General features: G+C 29.9%; 3 protein-coding genes across 4 annotated transcripts; 2 read left to right on the top strand and 1 right to left on the bottom strand.

Moving 5' to 3' along the window:
- Positions 1–6,470: 6,470 nt before the first annotated feature.
- Positions 6,471–6,953, top strand: LOC130498010 (uncharacterized). Its single transcript, XM_056991340.1, has one exon. The coding sequence runs from the start codon at positions 6,471–6,473 to the stop codon at positions 6,951–6,953; it is 483 nt and encodes a 160-aa protein (XP_056847320.1).
- Positions 6,954–13,382: 6,429 nt separating this feature from the next.
- LOC130497463 (uncharacterized) lies at positions 13,383–15,051 on the bottom strand. Its single transcript, XM_056990267.1, has 8 exons — positions 14,955–15,051; positions 14,771–14,860; positions 14,651–14,686; positions 14,433–14,570; positions 14,100–14,186; positions 13,974–14,021; positions 13,814–13,890; positions 13,383–13,742 (listed from the first exon to the last, which is right to left on the bottom strand). Exons 2-8 carry the CDS (start codon positions 14,846–14,848, stop codon positions 13,595–13,597), a joined length of 612 nt encoding a protein of 203 aa, XP_056846247.1. The 5' UTR covers positions 14,849–14,860; positions 14,955–15,051; the 3' UTR covers positions 13,383–13,594.
- A 1,781-nt stretch (positions 15,052–16,832) lies between these two features.
- LOC108835665 (uncharacterized) lies at positions 16,833–19,343 on the top strand. 2 transcript variants are annotated; one of them, XM_018608890.2, is made up of 10 exons: positions 16,833–17,047; positions 17,198–17,375; positions 17,449–17,606; positions 17,681–17,826; positions 17,905–17,967; positions 18,051–18,143; positions 18,222–18,383; positions 18,456–18,541; positions 18,619–18,767; positions 18,841–19,343. In XM_018608890.2, the coding sequence occupies exons 1-10, from the start codon at positions 16,927–16,929 to the stop codon at positions 19,140–19,142; spliced, it is 1,458 nt and encodes a 485-aa protein (XP_018464392.1). In that variant the 5' UTR covers positions 16,833–16,926; the 3' UTR covers positions 19,143–19,343. The 2 variants fall into 2 exon arrangements, with proteins under 2 accessions (XP_018464392.1, XP_018464393.1); XM_018608891.2 differs by having other exon boundaries at positions 16,908–17,047; positions 17,198–17,361.
- The last annotated feature ends 2,628 nt before the right edge of the window (positions 19,344–21,971 follow it).

Raw genomic sequence — 21,971 nt, 5'->3', positions numbered from 1 at the left:
TTGGTCCTTGTCTTTTTGGACTAGCAATCGAAACAGATAAAATCAATCTACTTACGCATCTGATAGGACTCAAACATAGGACCTGGTCATACCCCTTAAGATCTGGGTCAATCGCTAGAGCAACCGACACGGACCTTGACTTTTTTTTAGTGTTTTTCTTTTAGTCTCACTTCGATTAAAATATTTTGACTGGAATGTTGGTAGGAGTGTTAAAATGAATCAACTCCTCAACTCAGTTTATAGTAAGTTAGTATCTTCAATGAGTTCGTTCAACTCACCTGATTTATTACATGAATTTTAATATGTAAATTCGAATTCAGATCCTCTAAATCGTGAGTTAAATGAGTTAATTTACTATCAAATATAAAAAAACAAAAATTATAAATAATTAAAAAATAAAAATTAGAATAAAAATTATAATATAATTTAAAATTATTAAAAATTCAAAACGTTAATATTAAATACTGAATAAAACCAACATCTAATAATATATTAAATCAAAGTTAAATCAGTGATACAAATATCTATTTCACATAAGAGTTTTGAGATGATTCATCTTCAAACTCTTCATCTATTCAAATTGTAAAGATATATTCCACATGAGAGTCTTTGAAATATTTTTATATATTTTAATCCTAATATATATGATATGAGGATTGATATCAATTTTCTTTTACATTTTATGTATATTTGAAAAATAGTTTTATATTTTAATTTTAGAAAAAATATGAGTTATATAAAAACTATATTTTCTTACATAAGAAAAATATAAGTCATATATATATAATTCGTAATCTAATTTAAACTCGATCATTAAAGTCATTTATTAAATAAACCAAAAATAGAGCTTATGTTCATGAAAAAAATTAAGTGAGATGAGTTAGTTTATGAGCTGTAACTCATTTCTACACTTCTATGTTGGACGTTATTAAGGTTAATTTTATATAATCTATTACTGACTTTTATCTGTATATTATCTTTATTGACTGGTGAGACCTCGTACTATCTTTCTTAATACATGATAAAAACAAAACAAAGACTATTATTTTAACATTGGTATATGTCCTCTGATTTACTCCCTCTATTTCAAAATGATATATGTTTTAGAAAAAAAATTGTTTCTAAATATTTTACATTTTCAATGTATGTAATAATGATAAATTACAAACTTCGAAATATTAATTGTGTTTCATGAATTTTGATTGGTTAAAAATCATAAGAAATAACAAAACATAGAAAATAATGCATTTATCGTCAAAATTTACGTATTTTCTTAATAAGTGTGAGAACTCTAGAATATACATTACTAGATATGAGTCCGTTGCGTTGCAACGGGTTTGTTTGATATTTTAATTTTATGAAAAGCATAAAAATGAAAAAAAAATTTAGTGAAATTGTATGATTTTGCATATAAAATGTGAAAACTATTATTTGCCATTTTTAATAGGTTCCATTTTCAAAATTCGTTTTTTTTCAATATCACTAATATTTTTACAATTTTAAAGTAATGACAGATTTTTATTGACATATTTCACAATCTAATTTTTTAATTGACACATTCACAATCTAATTTTGTTTAGACTTTTTGAAAAGTTAATATCATATTAAAAATATAGAATTAAAATGTCATAAACCACAAAAAAGTAATTAAAGCTTGGTTTTTCAAAGTTATTAATTTTTCTTTTCTAAATCTCTTTAAATCAACAAAAGAGAGTTGTATCATATTTTTCTACACATGTCACAATGTTTTTTTAAATAACAAATAAAATTAACTTCCTTCTTACAATTAATTTTTGTATAGATTTTTTTTTTCAATTGAAAATTACTATAAAGTATTTTTAACAATATATAATGTAAAAGACTATTAGTAATTTTCCTTCTCCTATACCAAAAATCAATTTGTTACAATATTTAACACTAATTTTTATTTTCTAAAATCATAAAGAAATGATCATTGTAAAAAAATATTTGATTGTAATTATCCTTTTTAAAAATCTTAACAAAAAAATTGTAAAAGAATGTTTAATGTTAATTTTCATTTATTCAATCCTAATTAAAAGGTCATAAACCAAAAAAACTACAATCTTATTATTGACATATTAACACGATTGTAAAACAAAGTTATAGTAATTTTCGTTTTTAAGAATGCTATATCAAAACCGACTTGTTCAATAATATTAACATTTATTTTCCTTTTCTAAAATAATAAAAAGATATTTTTAAAAAATGTATCTCATGATAAAGCTAGTTACTATTATTTACAATAATTTTCTCAAAAAGGAAAATTACTATTAAATAATATTTTATATGAAATTTTTTATTTAACATATGTCACAGTCTTAAATATAAAATTAATATGTGTCACAATCATGTTAATTACTATCTTTAAAGAACCAAAAAACTATTTGATTGTAATTATCTTTTTAAAAAATCTTAAACCAAAAATTGTAAAAGAATGTTTAATGTTAATTTTCTTTATTCAAATCCTAATTAAAAGGTCATAAACCAAAAAAATATAATCCTATTATTTAAATATTAACACGATTTGTAAAACAAAGTTAAAGTAATTTTCGTTTTAAAAAGTTCTATATCAAAACCGATTTTTACAATAATATTAACATTTTTTTCCTTTTCTAAAATCATAAAAAGATAATTTTTAAAATATATATATCTTATGATAAAGCTAGTTACTATTATTTACATACCTTATCTAAAAAAAGGAAATTACTATTAAAGTAGGTGTTTTGCCCGCACATGCGGGGTATAATCGTTTTACTAATAGTTATAAAATATGTATTAAGATTTGAATATTATGATAACTTATTTTTATATACTTAATCATTTTAGTTTCTTCGATTTTTATTTTGGTCTATGTCTTCTAAAACACAAAGGAAAGTTATAAAAACTATGAGAGCATAAGTACATACAAATATTCTACACAATAAAGTAAAATAAAAATGTGTTGGTCTTTCTTAATCTACTTTGTATTTTTGAATCAGAAACATGTATTAAATTATTAAAACAAAACACTAAAACACATAAAATCCAAGTAAGAAAAAGTTAATAAAAATTAAACAAAAAACTAAAATTTGATGATAATTAGAAGAAATTAAAAAAAAAGGAATTGAGATATTGACAATATTTCAGTGGCTTACTTGATCAATACACACATTGATTTATCTTAATATTTCATAAGTTTACCTTTAATAAAAGAAAAATAGATAATGATAGTTTTATTATTGAAGTTAATTTATGGTTAATTATATAAGGATAAATCTAATTATTCATTAAAAAATATATATATATATCTTAGCCATTTGAAAACTAAAACATTAACACATGTTCATAACATGATTACATAGACAACTCTCTAAACTTAATATCAAAGCATATTTTTCTTATAGATTAAACAGTAGTAAACATACACGTGAAATAACTACCGAAATAATTCCGAAAACCTAATTTATAATTTCAAACTCCATGTAATAAAACCAATTTGTTCATAGTCTTTCAAACTCAAGAAAGAAGAAAACATAGAACTCCAACAAAAAGAAAACAAATACCAAAAACTATAATCGAAACAACTTGGAATGAATGAGAAAAATGAAACTATAGAGTTTAAAAACATCTTACATCATATGAAAATAATAATTGGTCTTAATTTGTTTAAAATAGTTATAATTGTAATTCCAATTAGAAGTTTGAAATAGTTATATTATTTAAATTAATAAATTAATGATTTAAGCGAAAACATTAATAAGAATCTTGTGAAAGTTAAAATAATTATAATCACAATTTCAGTTAGAAATTTTGAAATATTTATAATATTTAAATTAATAAATTAATTAAAATTTTCGAAATATTTATATTATCTAAATTAATAAATTGATGATTTAATCTAAAAACTAATAGGAATGTGACAAATAAGCTAAAAATTATGGAGAATGTGACAAATTAGCAAAATCACTTCATAAAAATTTGTTTAAAATAGTTATAATTGTAATTCCAATCAGAAGTTTGAAATAGTTATATTATTTAAATTAATAAATTAATGATTTAAGCGAAAAAATTAATAAGAATCTTGTGAAAGTTAAAATAATTATAATCACCAATTTCAAATTAGAAATTTTTGAAATATTTATAATATTTAAATTAATAATTAATTAAAATTCTCAAAATATTTATATTATCTAAATTAATAAATTGATGATTTAATCTAAAAACTAATAGGAATATGACAAATAAGCAAAATTAGCTAAAATTATAGAGAATGTGACAAATCAGCAAAATCACTTCATAAATAATAGTATAGATAATTATTTATATAAAAAATTATTTAACACATGTCACAATCTTAAATATAAAATTGACATGTGTCACAATCATGTTAATTAGTAACTTTGAAGAATCAAGCTTTATATAATAATATTATTTTGAAACGGATGGAGTATATGGTTAATTGTGACGTGCTCACTAGCTAATCACTTCCAGGGAAGTCATTATTTTGTTAAGTAGTAATAACAACTCAGCATAAGTTTCAGAGAAAACTGTAATAACTCATTCAGACTGAAGTGTACAAATACAGATACACGTACAGTTATGCGTATATCTGACACGATGAGCATTAACTCACTCTCTTGCTTCTTTTCATACAAATATATGAGAAACGACAACAATATTTACGTGATTTTTTAAAAAAAATCAAAATCGCTGCAATCTAGTTTATTTAAGTATATATGAAAATAGCAAATATCATATCATGTTTCTAAAGTTATATCGTAGTATTTGGACCTAAAATATCCTTCTCCACTGAAAATTTAGCAATCCATTACAAAACTTTATTCCAAAACGGACCAAGCTCGGCCTCTTCAGTCTTGACGTTCAGTTGCCTAATTTTTTCAAACGGGAAACTAATACTTTTTTACAGTTTTTGATCCGAATGAAAGGACGGTATAATGAGTTGAAGTAAAAATAAACTTAAAGAGGTCAGTATAATTTAGGGCAAGAAAAAAATATCAATATTTAAGGTTGTCTAACTTTTCTTCTTGTGGGAATTACCATCTGCTCGGTTGAATGAAAAAAGAGACACAATTATTTATACACGAAATTGAAGGGGACAAGAGCTGCCAAGGTACGTTTTCTTCATTGTGTTTACATTATTAAAGTAAAATGGAAAAAAGATATTCTAACAAATTAAAGTTAAGTTTCATATATCGTCAATACCCCTCGGGAAAATGTAGAGAACTATAACAAATACCACGAAATGATTTTGAATGAATCAGGTTCAAGTTTCTATCAGTCGTTATCTCTCTCCATCTCTCTTTGATCCTCAAGCGTAGGCCTAGGCATTTGGCCTTCAGGTCAGGTTCAAATCTGTTTTTCTGAGTTTGAGTCTTTTTGAATCCTAAATATTTAAATTAGTTAGATATTTTAAAAAAATTTCGGTTCAATTTCGAATCAGTTATTTTTAGATTTGAGTCCGTTAAACCCATATCAAAGTTGGTTCGAGTATCTAAGACAGGAAAAAATTTAAAATACTTGAACTCCAACAAAATTTAGCCTGAATCCATCACAATTATCTTAAATTTTATAAAATAACCAAAATAAATATGTATATTATTAAAACTAAAGTATCTTTTGAAATTAAAACCTTACGTCAATTTAAAATTAAAATTTATGCTATCGCATTAATGATTATTAATTAATTAACTATAAAACATGAGACATTTTTGGAGGTCTCCTAGTTTTTGCTACTATATTAAAACTCTGTCATTGCTTTTTATTTAATATATATATATTAGTTATTTGAATTAAGCAAACAAATATTTTCTAAAATCGTGTTTTCCTTAAGTGTCTAACAATACGAACCAATGACATTCATATGCTATTCTCTTATTTAATTATTTTTAAATGTAAATTCAGTTTAATTAGTAATATCATAACTGCATTTAATTGGTTTGACATATCTACATTTATGCTAATTGGTCAAATATTTCGACTTATATGTAAACCCATGACATAAGGTAATTTAGTAGTTTAGTGTTAAGCCACGACATATAACCACCAGTCTGATAACATTTAAGAAAGGACTCTTTTGGATTTAATATTAACAATATCAATGATGTAAGAAGTTTTAAAGGTACATTATGTTTGTTCACTTCTTTGCTAACACTAATCTAACACTTCATCGAAGCTGTTCTTCTCCAACTCGGATTCTCTCCCCACTGGACCAACCTATTTATAATGCAGTGCATCAAGACAGTGTCTTACTCTTTCCTCATTAATGGATCAGCTTAGGAACTAGTCAAACCGCAAAGCGGCATTAGACAAGGTGATCCTTTCACGATACATATTCATCTTTTGCAGTGAGGTATTATCAGGACTTTGCCACAAAGCAGAAGCAGAAAACCGTTTACAGGGAATCCGGGTGGCTACAAATAATCCTAGCATAAATCACCTCTTATTCGCAGATGATACACTATTCTTCTGCAGAACCAGCTCAAAAATGTCACAACCTTACTCCAGATCCTCTCCTTGTACGAGAAAGCTTCAGGGCAACGAATCAACTCACAAAAATCAGGAATCACCTTCTCAAACCAGCCCCTCTACTATTGAAGGAAAAAATAAAAACGGAGTTGGGCATTGAAAAGGAGGGTAGAGCAGGGAAATATCTTGATGTCCCAGAACACTTTGGAAGAAAGAAACGAGACCTCTTTACCTCCATTGTGGAAAAGATAAAACAGAGGACGGCTAGCTGGTCCACAAGATACTTATCCCCCGCAGGGAAGATGACTCTCCTCAAGTCTGTTCTAGAAGCCATCTCTAACCACACTATGCAATGCTTTAAGCTTCCCCAATCCCTTTGTAAAAGAATTCAGTCGGCTTTGACTAGATTTTGGTGGGATCCTAAAGCTGGAGTTCAAGGATGTCTCTTGTATCTTGGACGACAATGACTAAATCTAAGCGTGACGGAGACTTAGGCTTTAGAGAAATACAGAGCTTTAATTATGCACTGCTGGCTAAAGTGAGCTGGCGGATTTTAAACTCACCAACAAGCCTCTTAGCACGCGTCCTGGCTGGCAAATACTACCATGATCAAGACTTCCTCACTGTCAATCCACCTGCAGCTTGCTCTCATGGATGGAGGGGTATTCTAATTGGGCGAGACTTACTTAAAGAGCATCTAGGCTGGGCTATTGGAGACGGGAGAAGTGTACTGGCATGGCAAAACTCATGGCTTTTCTCGGAATTAGGTGGAGTACCAATGGGACCTATAACAGAGGAAGCCCTGAACCTGAAAGTCTCTGATCTCTTCAAACACCAGTCAAGGGAATGGGACACGGAGAAAGTTGATATGCATTTCCCACTAATCTCTTCTTCCATCAGATCAATCATGCCAAGTAAAATGGGGGGGGGGGGGGGAGGGGGGGGGAGCAGACAAGAGAATATGGCTCAATCATGCCTCAGGAAACTACTCTGCGAAGTCAGGGTACTGTATTGCACTATAAAAGTATACTCAGCTACCCAGGCTACTCAAGAACCTACTCAAAAATGGATCAAAAGAGCTATGGAATGTTGAGATGTCCCCTAAGCTAAAGCTCTTAATCTGGAAAATTCTATATGGCGCTCTCCCTGTCAGGGAACTCCAAGCAACTAGACAAAATTCTGCCTTGCTCAAAATGCATCAGATGTGACAATGCAAAATCAATTCTACATTTGTTCTTTCAATGCCCATATGCACAACAGGTTTGGAATTTGGTACCTTTTGCAGGAAACATTGATTGGTCTCAGTTCTCATCCTTTGATAGAGGCTGGAGTCTTAGCTCTAAAAGCAACGGTTCTTCCCCCACTGGTCTTAGCGACTGCCTTTCTTGCCCCTTGGATCATTGCAGCACTTTGATCGGCAAGGAATCTCTTAACATTCTAGAAACGCAGATTCTCAGCTCAGGAAAGACATTACAAAAGCTATCTGTGACGGCTAAAGAATGGAAAGAAGCCCAACCTGTGTTACCACCGAAGAATAAAAAAACCGCAAGCTTCACAATCGTCGAGAATTGAAGTCATCTGTCGATCTGATGCTGCGTGGAAGAAGGAAATCAAGGCTGCTGGTCTAGCGTGGACCTTCAGTGATCTTAGTAATGAGATATTTTACTCTCACACTGTTACTTGTATGCTTGTGATCTCGTCTCTTGTGGCGGAGGGACTAGCAATGCGTTCGGCGATGGAGCAAGCAATTGATCTCCAATTGAAGAAGGTGATGTTCGAATCTGACTCCCTCCAATTGATCTCCTCGATTGAAGGCTCATCAGACTTTGCATAACTTCATGGCATTTTATCGGATATCCACCTCCTTTCCCCTTTACTTGATGTAATTTGCATTCGTTTTAGCCATTGAAACTTCTTAGAATTCGAAGTGGTTTAGCTAAACAAGCCCTAAGGGGCGTTGTACCAACCCGATTTAATCGTTGAATGAAAATCTTAGTGAACAAAAAAAAATCTAAAGCTTGGTTTCTACAGTATGCACTTTACTTTCGAAATGTTGGTGCTGCAATCTGAGCACTCTCCTAGACAGGTGAAAGATAAATACTGAACTTTTATGTTTTTTTATATTCCTGAACAAGATTATATATTTTTTAATTATTCTTTTAATTCCCTATATCACCATTTAGACCTACTCTTGCAAAATCTAATTATAGTGAGATTAATCAAATATCAAGAACATGTTAATTAGCCCAAATCTATTATAAGCAAACCCAAATAGCAATAATCTATGTATATTTTTTTATTAAAACAGAGACCTATAATTAAATATGTGTATTTTTTTTTCGATTTTTCCTGTTTTACATAGTCTTACATTCAAACAGTATCGATTATGTATATATATATATATATATATATATATATATATATTCTAAATTAACAAATGATTACATACTCTTATCTTTGTATCACAATAATGATCACCAAAAACACATCTTATATATATATATATAAAATGATTCTTAAACAGTGGCATAGTATAAAATTAATAAAAAAGTCGAAATTTTATTATGTGTTTATTAAAAAATTGTGTTAGTATTACAATAAAATCTAATAATGATAATAAAAGTGACTTCTGTGTTTATAGTCGTATCATTCTTTAAACTAATAATATAAATTTAGGACATGAGAAATTCAGTTTCATTTTGAAATAGCCACTCCATATTGTTATTACATTTCACTAATAAAAATGTGGATCACTATTTTAAAATATTAATATTAAATTAAATGCGCATATTATCTTTTAAACTTGTTTGTAAGTTTTTTTAAACAAAATCTCACATTTTTGACTGAAAATTATGTATTTTACAGTAATATAACTTATAGCTAGACATTTAAACTGAAATGTTAAAATCCAAATTAAAAACTGTCGTTGCTTTTTAAAACCAAAAATTTATTCCGCGCTTTGAAGTAAATCATTTATTTTGTTAAATTATTCTCTAACCAAATTTATCAGTATTATCTAACCAAGTTTATCATTATTTTAACTGGAATATTTTTTAATCAAAGCATAAAATAAAACTACACAGATTTATTTAAAATGTGATATTCAATTTTAAAATATTTATATATATACATATATATTATTATTGTATTTCACATACAAAATGTGAACTATACATATTTTATTAAATCATATAAATTTATTTTCAAATAAATGTTAAATAATATACTGATTAATATTATTCACACATATATATCTTACAATAATTAAATTTTTAATTTAATATTTTCCTCAAAAATTAACATAGAAGATAGTTCATGGGTTATCAAAAACTTAAAAAACATACATATCTATTTTTATAAACATAAATGGATTTTATTTGACATAAAATATTTTATTTTGGAAAGATAGATTTATTAATATACAGAAATATACTAATTGGTGTTTTATAAATAAATATTATTAAAAAATAGTTAATGTAATTCAAAATTACTTATTGACGATATTATATAACATATCATTTTGATTGGTTTAGTATCCAACTACAATATGAGCAACAAACAAATTACTGACAATTAAAAATATTCGACCTACCATAAATGTTATATACTATAAATCGAAAACAAACACATATATGAATGCATGTTTGAGAAACTATTATATTCTTGTGTTGTAATATAAAAACCATGTGGGTACACGGTTCAATCTCAACTATTAATTAAAATTAAATATTTTAACTCTAAATTTGATATTTAAAGTTTATATTACTTTGAAATGTTACTAATAATAAAAAAGATTATAAACAAAAAGAAGCTAAATCATAAATTAAAAAAATATAAAATAGATTACATAAAGTCATAGTCTTAGTCTTGGATAGTTTTTGACTCGAGCATGAATCGGTTCTTATCGAATCAAGTTTATTTGGATCATTTCTTTTCAGAATCGAGCCAATTTAGATCGGTTTTTTTCGTTTTGATTCTTTTGAATAGAGAAATTTTAACCCAACTAAATATTTGTTATTTTTTGGTTAATTCGATTTCGGATAAGACGTTTTAGATCAGTACCGGTTTGAATTTTCAAGTCCGAGTAAAATGCCTGCGTATACCCAAACGTAACATAACTTTTATTTTATTTAATTTTATAAAAATTGGTGGTCACACACACCACTTAGATGCCTATCAACAATATCCGTGTCGGCAAATCCTTTTTTCCCCTCGACGTGTATATCCATAAAAACACACATAATGTAACCATGTATATATCTATAGCTATATAAGCTTGTGTAAGTTGAAATATATAATGCTAACAAATACGGTTTTTGGTACATATTATCAAAAATCTGAATGTACGAGAGACAAGTTTAGTGGAAACTGGAAAAGAGGTCCGTGGTGGAGTTGGTGGATGAGCTAGGCTGACAATGCCACGTCTCTCTCCGTAGTCCGTATTCTCGTTTCACAATCTATATTAGGGCTGATGCCATCCTCCTTTAGAGCATTCTCCGCTTTTTTTTTTGTAAAAAGAAGTCACTCGGACAAGTTCTGTAGAATGCGTGCCAATAAACGCACGTAATATATTATGATAAAAAAGGAGTATATGTTGATGTATGAAGGGTGTGGTCTAGTGGGCTCTCCAAGTGTCAGGAAAAGATCGAGTCTTACTATCTACGAGAATTAGGTGGTTTGCACAAGTTCAGCCTTTGTTTGTTTATTAAGTTTTTTTTTTTGTATTTTGGTTCGCTGTTACTTGTCTTGGCAAATAACGATAGGATTACATTTCATTTCAACCCAAATTGTTTAAGAAAAAATCCATACGGGATATGATGTAGTTATCGGATAATCTTATACACTAGACTAGAGCCGCGTGATCTACTTCTTGATTCATTAGTTCGACTCCAATTTGTTCGACAAGACGTCAATGATTTAGATAGAGAACTGAAACTAAACAAAAGTTTTTTTTTAACTGTAATGAGGGGCGAGATGGGTCTTAAATTCTTAGTACAAGATTCTTCGATTGAAATTTTTTTGGTCATCTTATAAAGGCCCAAAGATCAAATACTAAAAAGATTAAAAGGTAGAGGTTCAAAAAGGCCCATACACGATTTCGTGGCGTAATTCAATTGTTGTGTTGGGCAAAGAAGTGTATCATTCGCTTTTCATTTTAATACCGTCTGTATAAACTTATAATAGTACTTAAATGGAAGAACTCTAAACTATATTTACTCGACTAACTCAAAGTTTGGATATACTCAAACCGCTTGAGAAGCTATCCAAACCCAACACAAATGAACTTTCAACATTAAGAAACCACATAGGCTAAGTTTGCTGCTTTAGTTAATGTGGAGGAAGATACATTGGATTCAGACAATGAGACAGATTCGATACACCTTCAGGAAAAAGAATTCGTCGAAAAGACAGAAGCTAAGGAAATGCATTGGCAACCCGCAAGCGATGGGAGAGAAAACCGAGGACTAAGGAATCGGGGTAGACGTGGCTAGAGTTGTTTGGTTATGATCTTTTTTTTTTCAGTCAATAGGAGCGTTAGATCCTATTGTTTTATGATTCATTTTTATGATTTCTCTCTTTTGTAAGCCTGCAGTGTGTAACTTTCTATTATAATAAAACTAGATTTTGATCCGTGCGTCCGCACGAATTTTAGTTTTCTGTTTTATTTTTTATTTATTTATACTAAATGATGTATTTACACTATTTTGATCGTTTTACATTGACTAAGTTAGGGGGTAGATATTTGGGTACCCACTCGAATTCGGTTAAAATCTATTAAGGTTTGAGATTTTCGAGTTTAAAGATTCCAACTATATTCGGGTATTTATAAATTTTGGTTCCGGTTCGATTCAGATCTTTGCGTATTCAAATAACCCGTTAATTTTGGTGTATTATTTATCTAATTTAGATGTTTTCTTTTGACTATTTCTTATATTTCAAATATTTTATACAAATTTAAAATAGCTTATATCTTGGACATTAATTCTAAAAATAGCTAACATATTCAAATATATAAATATGATTCATATACATTTAAATATCCAAAATATTTCGTTCGGATCAGGTTTGATTATGGTTCTCTAGATACCAAAATGGTAAATCCGTTTGAATATTTTTCAGTTTTGGTTCAAATTGGCTAATACTTTTTCGTTCAGATTTGTTAAATGAAGAGTTGATATTACAATTTCCATGAATTATTTGTCTCAATAAAAATGTATTTTTTGAAGCTGATAAAAATTAATAATTTTGACATTGATTAAATGGAGAAGTGAATGAAGTGTATTTAATTCAAAATTAATTTAGGAAAACATATTAATCTAAGTGGAAAAGACAAAACATTAAAATAGATAGTATTATTTAATTTTCAGTGGCAAGGTACTGTAAATAAGTGTGAAAATTAAGAAGCATTTTTAAATGGTAATTCTCTTTTAATAATATAGATGATAAATCATTTTTATAAATGTTATTTTTTTCTGTTTTATTAGAACTGTAGAAAATATTTTGATTTTGATTTAAAAGTGAAAACTGAACACTTATTTTTGTTTGGTGTGTTAACTTAGAATATACCTTTCATATAAAAGTTATACGAATTTTTGGAAATTGTATGTGTAAGGTTTATAAAAGGTATTTAAGTTATTTTCATTTCTTATTACTCCTATCAATTAATGTATTTTTTGTCAACCTATCAATTAATGTATATTATAGTGTGTTTGTGAAGAATACTAAAATGCATTAAAATATTGATATATTTTTATATTAGTATAATAATATTTTGATTTATGATTTTATTAGATTTTTTTGTGCGAACAAAAAGATTTAGAGCCTTTTACATTTATAGTAGAATTAAACTTCAGAAAACCAAAATTAAACATTAACCATGTTATAATTTTTTTAGGAAGTAGAATATTGTTAAGATTATTTTTTAACATTTATTACTAAGTTAAATAAAGTAAAAATTAAATATAAAATAAAAAATAAAAAAGTTCACTGTTCCCGGGCGTTTACGCACGGGGTTATTTCCTAGTAAAATAGTATTAAAAAAAAACTAGATAACACCAGTTGATGACAGATTTGCATTGTTTGGTTTTGCTGATGAAGCATATAGACTTCAAGCTGAGGAACAGAAAAGACTCCAGTCATTGACTCTGAACGTAGAGAGTGCATGTTTAATGACATCACACATTGGCAAAATTCCAGATTGTGACGCTGGCACAGCTAAACCAGATCCCACAGCACCCGCACTTTCGCTCAGCGGGCTGCACAAAATGCAAACACACATGAGACCAAAAACAACGTGGAACGACAACAACACGTTTATGGGACTCACTTGATGAGAATAGGTTCATATGCAGTCACTAAGACATCTGTTTCAACTCCCTTGAGACGAAGATTTGCCACATATACCTGCCAGAAGAGACCATCACATTAAGACAGTTGGAAAAAGAGCAACCATATTTAAAGGACAGAACAAGGAGAAACATAATTACCCTCACTAAGTTTTGTGCTTCTCGTCCCTGTCTTCCTTTAGATATAGCCTGTAATCAATCATTCTTTGTTAAGAGAACAAAAAAAAAAGGAAACAAAAGGGGAAGCATCAAGTGAATGAATCTTACCATCTCTCCAACAGCAGTTGTGACAACGGCAGGGATGTTTCTGAAGGACAGTCCAGGAGCGTCAACGACTTGTGATTGGTCGACCAACTGAATTTACAAGTGCAACATTACTAAATTGTCTTGGATTGTTTCTAGCAGGTTGGACTAGTTTCAGAAAAAAAAACTGAAGTGAGAAATAGCAAATTCGTTTTGATTTTTTTTTTTTTTTTTTTTTTTTGTTTATACGACTTAATGATACTAAATTAGCAATGTTCAGTTCTATGTTTGAAACTTCAAAAAGTGAAAATTGATTTTTTTTTTTTTTTTTGGGTTCTAAAGTTTTAGTGGGGTTACCATGAATGCTTCGGCATCTTGCTCACAAGCGAGATCGTGAAGAAACCAAGAGGCACTGCCGTTGTCCCCAACGTCACTCTTGAAATCTAAAAGCTCGAATATCAAACTCTCATCCCTTGAAGGATCCACAAACACTTCCTGCCAAACCAAATACTTAGATTTAAAGATTTGTCTATACAATCTTTTAACTTAGCTAGATAGAGAAAGAGTCTAATAACCTGGTGATCCGGGACTTGTCGAATATTACTTGCATCCTAAAGAAATCATGTTATTGATAGAACACTAATTAGAAGCAAAAAAAAGAAAAAAAAAAAACGATAATTGATGACGACACAGACCTGGAATCTTTGAGGGAAGGAGCTGGATATTGCGCCGCCGAACAAAGGCCTCTCCGAACACAACAACCCACTAGACATGTTCTGTTCGGCCTACATTTAAAAACAACAATATTACTCCGAAATATTACATAACAAGGCAACCGGAACAGTAAAAAGGATAAAGAACCGAGGAAAATCGAGTTACCGATTGATTTATCTGGCGAACTTGTAGGAATCACACGAAAGTTTAAATACTTCTATATATATCAGGAGTTCTAATAGAGCGAAGCTTCGCTTTCACGCAAGGGGGCGTCATTTCAACGCCAAGGCAAACATAACAAAAAAAAAAAAGGAATCCGGTTCATCGATTTGGTTTCGGTCGGAATGAATGCAATTTCGGTTCGACATCAGTTTTGCAAAAGGGTTCCCGAATTAGAATCGAGTTATGGTATTTTGTATTCAGTTTCTTTATCAATTCGGTTAATTCGAGTTAAAAATTTTAAAGAAAAAAAAAACAGATCATCTGAACAAGACGCCATTGTTCATTAAAGATACCACTAAGACCGAAATGGGACGTGTTTTGAAAGCTTGCAACTTACGAAATCTTTTGGGGTTAGGTTGCTCTCAGAAACGCATACGGCGTACACAACATGGTTCTGCATAGGTTCGGTAAACAGTTTCAACATTGGTTCATTTTAAAGAGATATGAAGTTGTTACAGGAATTCTATTACCCATTTTAATTTGGTTAAATCCATTTCGCTTTGATTAAAATAAACTAATATATTGGTTAAGAAATGGTTCGTGCAAACACTACTTATAACTTATAAGGGTCTAGCTCATTCATCAGCCCTAAATATCTCTGACAACATCATCATCTTTAACCTCCATCAATGAATCTGATCTGCTCTTAGAAACAATCATTCTTCCTCAGTGGTTGTTTCCTAGACTTTGATTTACCTATTTTCGGATTTTCAAGTAAATCTTTAGATTGGACATATCAATCATTTTAAGAGAAGACAAATTATATTCTACGAGCTAGAAGCCTAGAACTATCTGCAAAAGTTGTTGCACGTTTAAGATCAGTTTCATGTTGTATTTCTTGATGGTATGTCATATATTTTCTCCAATATGAGGCATTAATTTAAGGTCGAATCAACTTCGCCTAATCTTAGAGAATTTTAGTCTTTATGGTGTACATGTGTTTCTAATCAAATAATAAATTCAAATAGTTAAGTGAAACCATCATTTTCTTGCGTTTAAAGAGTGGACTAAATTTGTAGTTCCTCACAAAGAATATAACAAATTTTGATGATTCCTCGTTTGATTTATTAACTTATTGGATAACCTGTTCCAACGATGTGTAAAATACAAATTTGAATCCAAATGGTTATACAATAACCATATTAGCTTAGATTAGACTATATGTTCTACTCAAATATAATCTTTCGTTTATATACTTAAAATTTTAGCAGAGGAAACATATATATAATAGTGATGTTTTTTTGGAAAAAAAAACATCACTATCTTATTATAAAATAGTGATGTTATAAATTTATAATAGGTAAACCTAAGAAAACGGTAGCGGGTGATATCTAAATGTTTTTTTTCTGAAAAAGGTGATATCTAAATGTTATATTATTGGATGAAAGTTTTGTGATTCACTTTTTAAACTTCTCATTTAGTAGCAGCTAATATTAAGAATATATACATTGTTTTAACATTTACATTTTATGTATGCAAATTTTCATTTATACAAGTTGCTAAAATTTAAGGCTATTACATTTTTTTGTAACTCGAATATTATTAGATAAGTTAGTTTACCTTTTTCAAGTAATTTATACAATTTAGATCTTTTTGGGTAATTTAAATACAAAATAACTAAACAAAAAGACTCGAGTATGTATTTGCTGGTTCTGAACGTAAACCGAATTGGAAACCGAATCAATTATGAAATCAGGCAAACGGATACTAAAAGAAAACCGAAAACCGAACCGATATCACAATACCGAGAAACCTACATACAACGCTACGCGCTCCCAAAAAAACAATTATTAATCTACACTTTGATACAACGCGACGCGCACAAAACGCTAAAGAAAAAAAAAATGGTAAAAGCTTAAATACTCCCCTTCTCAGAGGCGCGCTTCTCACAGTTCCGAGAAGGGGTGAATCTACAATGGCTTCTTCGTCTTCGTATCTTCCTCTTTCCAATCGAATCTCTTTACTCCTCCCTCTCGTTGTATTCTCTCTCTTCTCCTCCTCCTCCTTGGTCGCATCGGAACCGGAGGCGCTCAAAGGTAGAGAACCCTTTACTTTGATTCTCGTTTACTTCTTCAGAAACTTAGGGTTTTAATTTGAACTCTTCTCTGATGGGTTTGTTCCATATACCATAAAGCTTTCTCCTTTGATGCATAAAGCTTGAATTTTTATGGATTCAATATCTTCAGGTGTTGGTCCTGGCGACTCAGCTCTGGATGTGAACCTTACTTCCTGTGAGCGCATCCAAGTCTCTGGCTACCCAAGAGCCGAATTAGGAAAGTATGCTCATTCCTTTAAGATCAAGTTGGCTCCTTTGGTTACTCTCCCAGAGAGGCTACACAGCAAAATCCAGGTTTGTCTTCACCGGTAAGTCCAATACTCTTTTCTTCTTCTTACTAAAGCAGAGAGCCTTGTTTCAACCATTCGTCTCTTTTCTTAGGAACGTTTCACTTGGAATGTGCAAGTGTGAGAAATCTGATTGGAAAAATCTTCACAAGGGCCAGTGGAGCTTTGCCATGTCCCCATATGATACACAATACATTGATGTGAAGTTCAGTGGTCAGTCCTCTGGTTCAGTCACCATCTCCGTTACTGAAGGTTCCTCCTTGTTCCCACTCTCTTTTAGCGGCTAATTTTTTCACTTTCTGATTATGTTATTTATTTTTATGCAGATTTTCAGCAATGGCGTATTCTCTGTCTTGTGGCTGGACTGGTCGTGATCTTGGCAGCACCGGTCGTCAGCAGCTGGCTTCCGTTTTACTACACCAGCTCCATGGCTGTTGGTGTTTTCCTCGTCGTTCTTATCATTATTTTCCAGGTAATTGTGGATTTAATTTTTTGGTTTCTTTCCTGATCATGATAGTATTGCTTAATAAGTTCTGTTAAAATGTTGCAGGTTATGAGGCTATTGCCTACTGGGAGAAAAAATGTTATGTATCTTGCTTTCTATGGATCCGTGGTGAGTATGTTTCGCCACCTCCGAGCAAATCAGTTCACATATAGATATAGTGTGCTTACTTTTTGAAATTACTGTGTTTGCAGGTAGGGGCTGGATCATTCATTCTACATCAATTCTCGATGATGGTTGACATGATTCTTGTCAACTTTGGGCTGAGTGAAGACATGTATAGTCCAGTAAGTGTCATACTCTCTAGTTAACGTATGTAACCATTAAGCTTAAGTAACAGTTGTTTTCTTGATTCCAACTCTCAGGTTGCAATACTCGTGCTTGTGGGAATAGCCATTACAGGAGCTGCATTCGGGTTCTGGACGGTGAGGAAGTTCGTTGTCTCCAAAGATGGAGGCGTGGATGCTAGCGTTGCCCAGTTTGTTAAATGGGCCATGCGTTCTGTAGCCGCCACGTTTATTTTCCAGGTAAAAAAAATGGAAGTGTTATAACAAATAATAATAGTATGATTGATGTCTTACACTCTCCTTTTACTTCAGAGCACAATGGATACTCCTTTGGCGATGGGAGCTTTCGCCTCAGCTAGCTTACTCGGTTATCTTCTCAGCAAAACAATTCACAATAGGTATGTCTTCTCTTTTTGGATCTTGAAGAAGCTTTTCTCTGTCTTATAAAGACTGACACAATGTTGCATTTACGCAGGGAAAAAGTTGTAACTCAAAGGCAGTGGCTGGTTCCTGCTGGCAAGGGACGTCCAATGCAAGGACGAGCTGAGTTTCTAAGCCGTCCTGGAGGTGGACTGTGGAACAGTGCTAGGACTGTACCTTCATCTACTGGTTCTCCTTCCAACGGTATGGTTTAACAGAGCTTTTACATTGTATGGTTTAGCAATTGATATTTTTTTTTGGTGTGGTATAACCGCAGGTTTGAGGAATGTGATGTCATCGTTTAACCGGAGAATACCGATTGAAAGGAAGGATTACTATTCTACATACCACAGGACGCCGAACCGGAAGAAGCTGACAAAGGAAGAGTATGAAGAGGTGACACGAGAGACGACGAGGGAAGCAATGGCGGGACTCACTGCTTCTCCAGGATTCAGTGATTGGTTGATTGAGCATGCTGACAGGATCAAGTTGCTTCCTCCTGACGAAAGTTATGATGACGAGTTCGGTAGTGAGTCAGACTCAACCGGTGAACAATCCTGGAGAGGGTTTATCTGGTAGAACAATTCTTTTAACTAGTTGCAGGAGGACACGTGTTGTTTAGTGCTTATCATTATTAACTTGGCATGTATGAGATTGTCGTCAGGCTTTGTTTCAGCTTACGTGGAGAGTTTTAGGGGATAGTTAGGAGTAAAGAATTTATCTTTGTACGCAGCTTTAGCTTATTTGATTGTGTAGTGATGAAGTTTGGTCCTTGTGTTTGTTTCTACTGAAGTAGCATCCTTATACTTCTTTTTTAAATGGATGAACGAGATTTTTGGAAGTGATCAGATTTTGTTCATAAACAATTTATGTTTTTACATAGATGGAAAATATTCAGATATCTTCTAATTTATCTAGCGAAAATACTCTAGCACCACAATACTTATGATGAAGTAGATTGTAAAAACATAAAATGAGATTGTCTTCATTCCGATTGTGTTGAATGCGGATATTGAATAATGAATCGCTAGCTAGTAGTATAAACGCCTGGATTCACGGAGTCACGACTCTTCCTTTTCTACTAAAATTCATTATGAGAGAGACAGCTACGCCTTCCCTGCCATGTTAACTGTTTACAACTGTTTACAAGAAAACGTCATTGCTTTAGAAACATCGTTTTACTAAAACACTACACTTTGTTCCTCTCTCTCTCTCTCTATATATCAACTTGATAGGGGTGGCAAAAAAAGTTGGATTCGAAGAAATTCTCCCAGCCCGATACTAATCCGAACCAAAATTGATTAAATATTTGAACATATTTAGAATTTTGGTGTTTAGATAATCGAAATCGAATCCGATCCAAACCGAAATATTTCGGATGTCCGAATGTATCTGAAATAGATTTATATATCTAAATATACTAATTATTTTTAGAATTAATGTATATTAAAATATCCAAAATATATAAGATACTTATTTTTCGTTTTCGAACTCTAACGTTAAAAGTTAGAGTGTTTAATATCGTTTATACATTTATTAAATAAATTATATAAATTAACTCTAGAATAAAAACAAAGTTAAATGATTTTAATTAAAATTATAATAATAATAAGATGAATTATTTGAAACCTAGTATATATATTTCAAAAATAAAAGATAATTTATATACATATATATATATATACATATATATATATACTGTGTTGTTATCTGAAAGTATCTTTTAATAATAAATTTTAAATAAATAAAAGAAACAGAAAACACATAACTAAAGATTAATCAAGAAAATTATTAATTTATATAACTGAAAAAGGAACAATTATTTTATATTACTATTTTCAAAGCGATTTTCCTTTCCTCACGTTAAAAGTTAGAGCATTTAAAATCTTCATTACCCTTAATAAATAATTAAATTAGATTTGTTAATATAGAATTACTCACAAATTAAAAAGAAATTCATTAATTTGATTCTCATTAAAAATAAATATAAATCCATGTATATAGTTTTATGTATATATGAATATTTTAAAAAATTACATACCGAAAGATATTTCACTAAAATAAATAACTTATTTTATATAAAATTAATATTTAATTAATTATTAAATATATCAAAAGCATGAAAATAATTTATTTTAATGGTTCTCGAATTGATAATATATTTATTTAGTAATTTGTAAAATTATTAAGCCCTCAATTACGGGCAAAACACCTAGTACTTTACTATTCAAGGATATATATATGTTTATTTGTTTATTAATTAATTTATTTTAATGTTCTCGAATTGATATATATTTATTTAGTAATTTGTAAAATTATTAAACCCTCAATTGGCGGGCAAAACACCTAGTACTTTACTATTCAAGGATATATATATATATATTCACATATATCTCATTTTCAGTCATCAATATTTTATATATATATATATATATATTATATATCTATATATATTCATATATAGAAGTAAATTAATTTTTATTAATGAAGAAAAAAAAACACAAGGAGTATAATATAAGATAGATTGACTATTTTTGTTATCACCAATTTTTTATGTTAGAAGCTCATCTAACTTAGTATCGTATCATAGTTCGATCCACGCAAACCTGATCTACATCGATCTGGTCCAAAGTTGACCCATCGATTCTTACCAAACATTCTAAAGATTGATTCTTAAAGAATTATTATCTCAAGGGGGCATATTACATAATGTTTCATACCAGTAATGGAAAAGTTCCTAAGCAATATATAAGAGATATATGAACATATACACTTATTATCCGATTTTAGGTTAGAAGTCAATCTATCTTAACATGGTATTAGAGCTCAACTACATGGTCCATCCTGATGTCAATCTTCTGTTCTCATCATTCTCAATACTATTATTGTTTACTAAAATTAGAATAACTCAATAAGAATATGAATGTAATAGGAATAAGTCCTGAAATTTTGAGGGCCCCAACCAAATAAAAAAAAAAAACTAAAAATAAAATATTTTATCAAATTTGGGTTTTCATTCACTTTATAGAAAAATCAAATTAAGAATTATTTTTATTAACAAACAAATATTATTTTCCTCATATTAGTAGTTATAATATAAAATTTATTCATATATAAATTATAGAACCTAGAATTTGTATGATATCTTATTATATATTCTTATAAACTGTTTGTTTTTACTTTTATTAATTATATGTAATAGGTATTTTTTCCAGCACATGTGCACTGAGAATTTTATTTAAAATTTGAATAACATTTAAAAATAAAATTTTATTAATATTGTAAATTTTATTATTTCTCTTACCGCTATTTTAATACAAGTTTGGTTTAATTAAACATAAAACTAAGATTAAATATTTTTGTTTATTTTAAATTATATTTAAGAATATATATATACATACATATATA

This window comes from Raphanus sativus, chromosome 7, assembly GCF_000801105.2.
Source record: "Raphanus sativus cultivar WK10039 chromosome 7, ASM80110v3, whole genome shotgun sequence".
NCBI classification, from domain to species: domain Eukaryota; kingdom Viridiplantae; phylum Streptophyta; class Magnoliopsida; order Brassicales; family Brassicaceae; genus Raphanus; species Raphanus sativus.
This window is presented reverse-complemented; position numbering and strand designations above follow the sequence as displayed.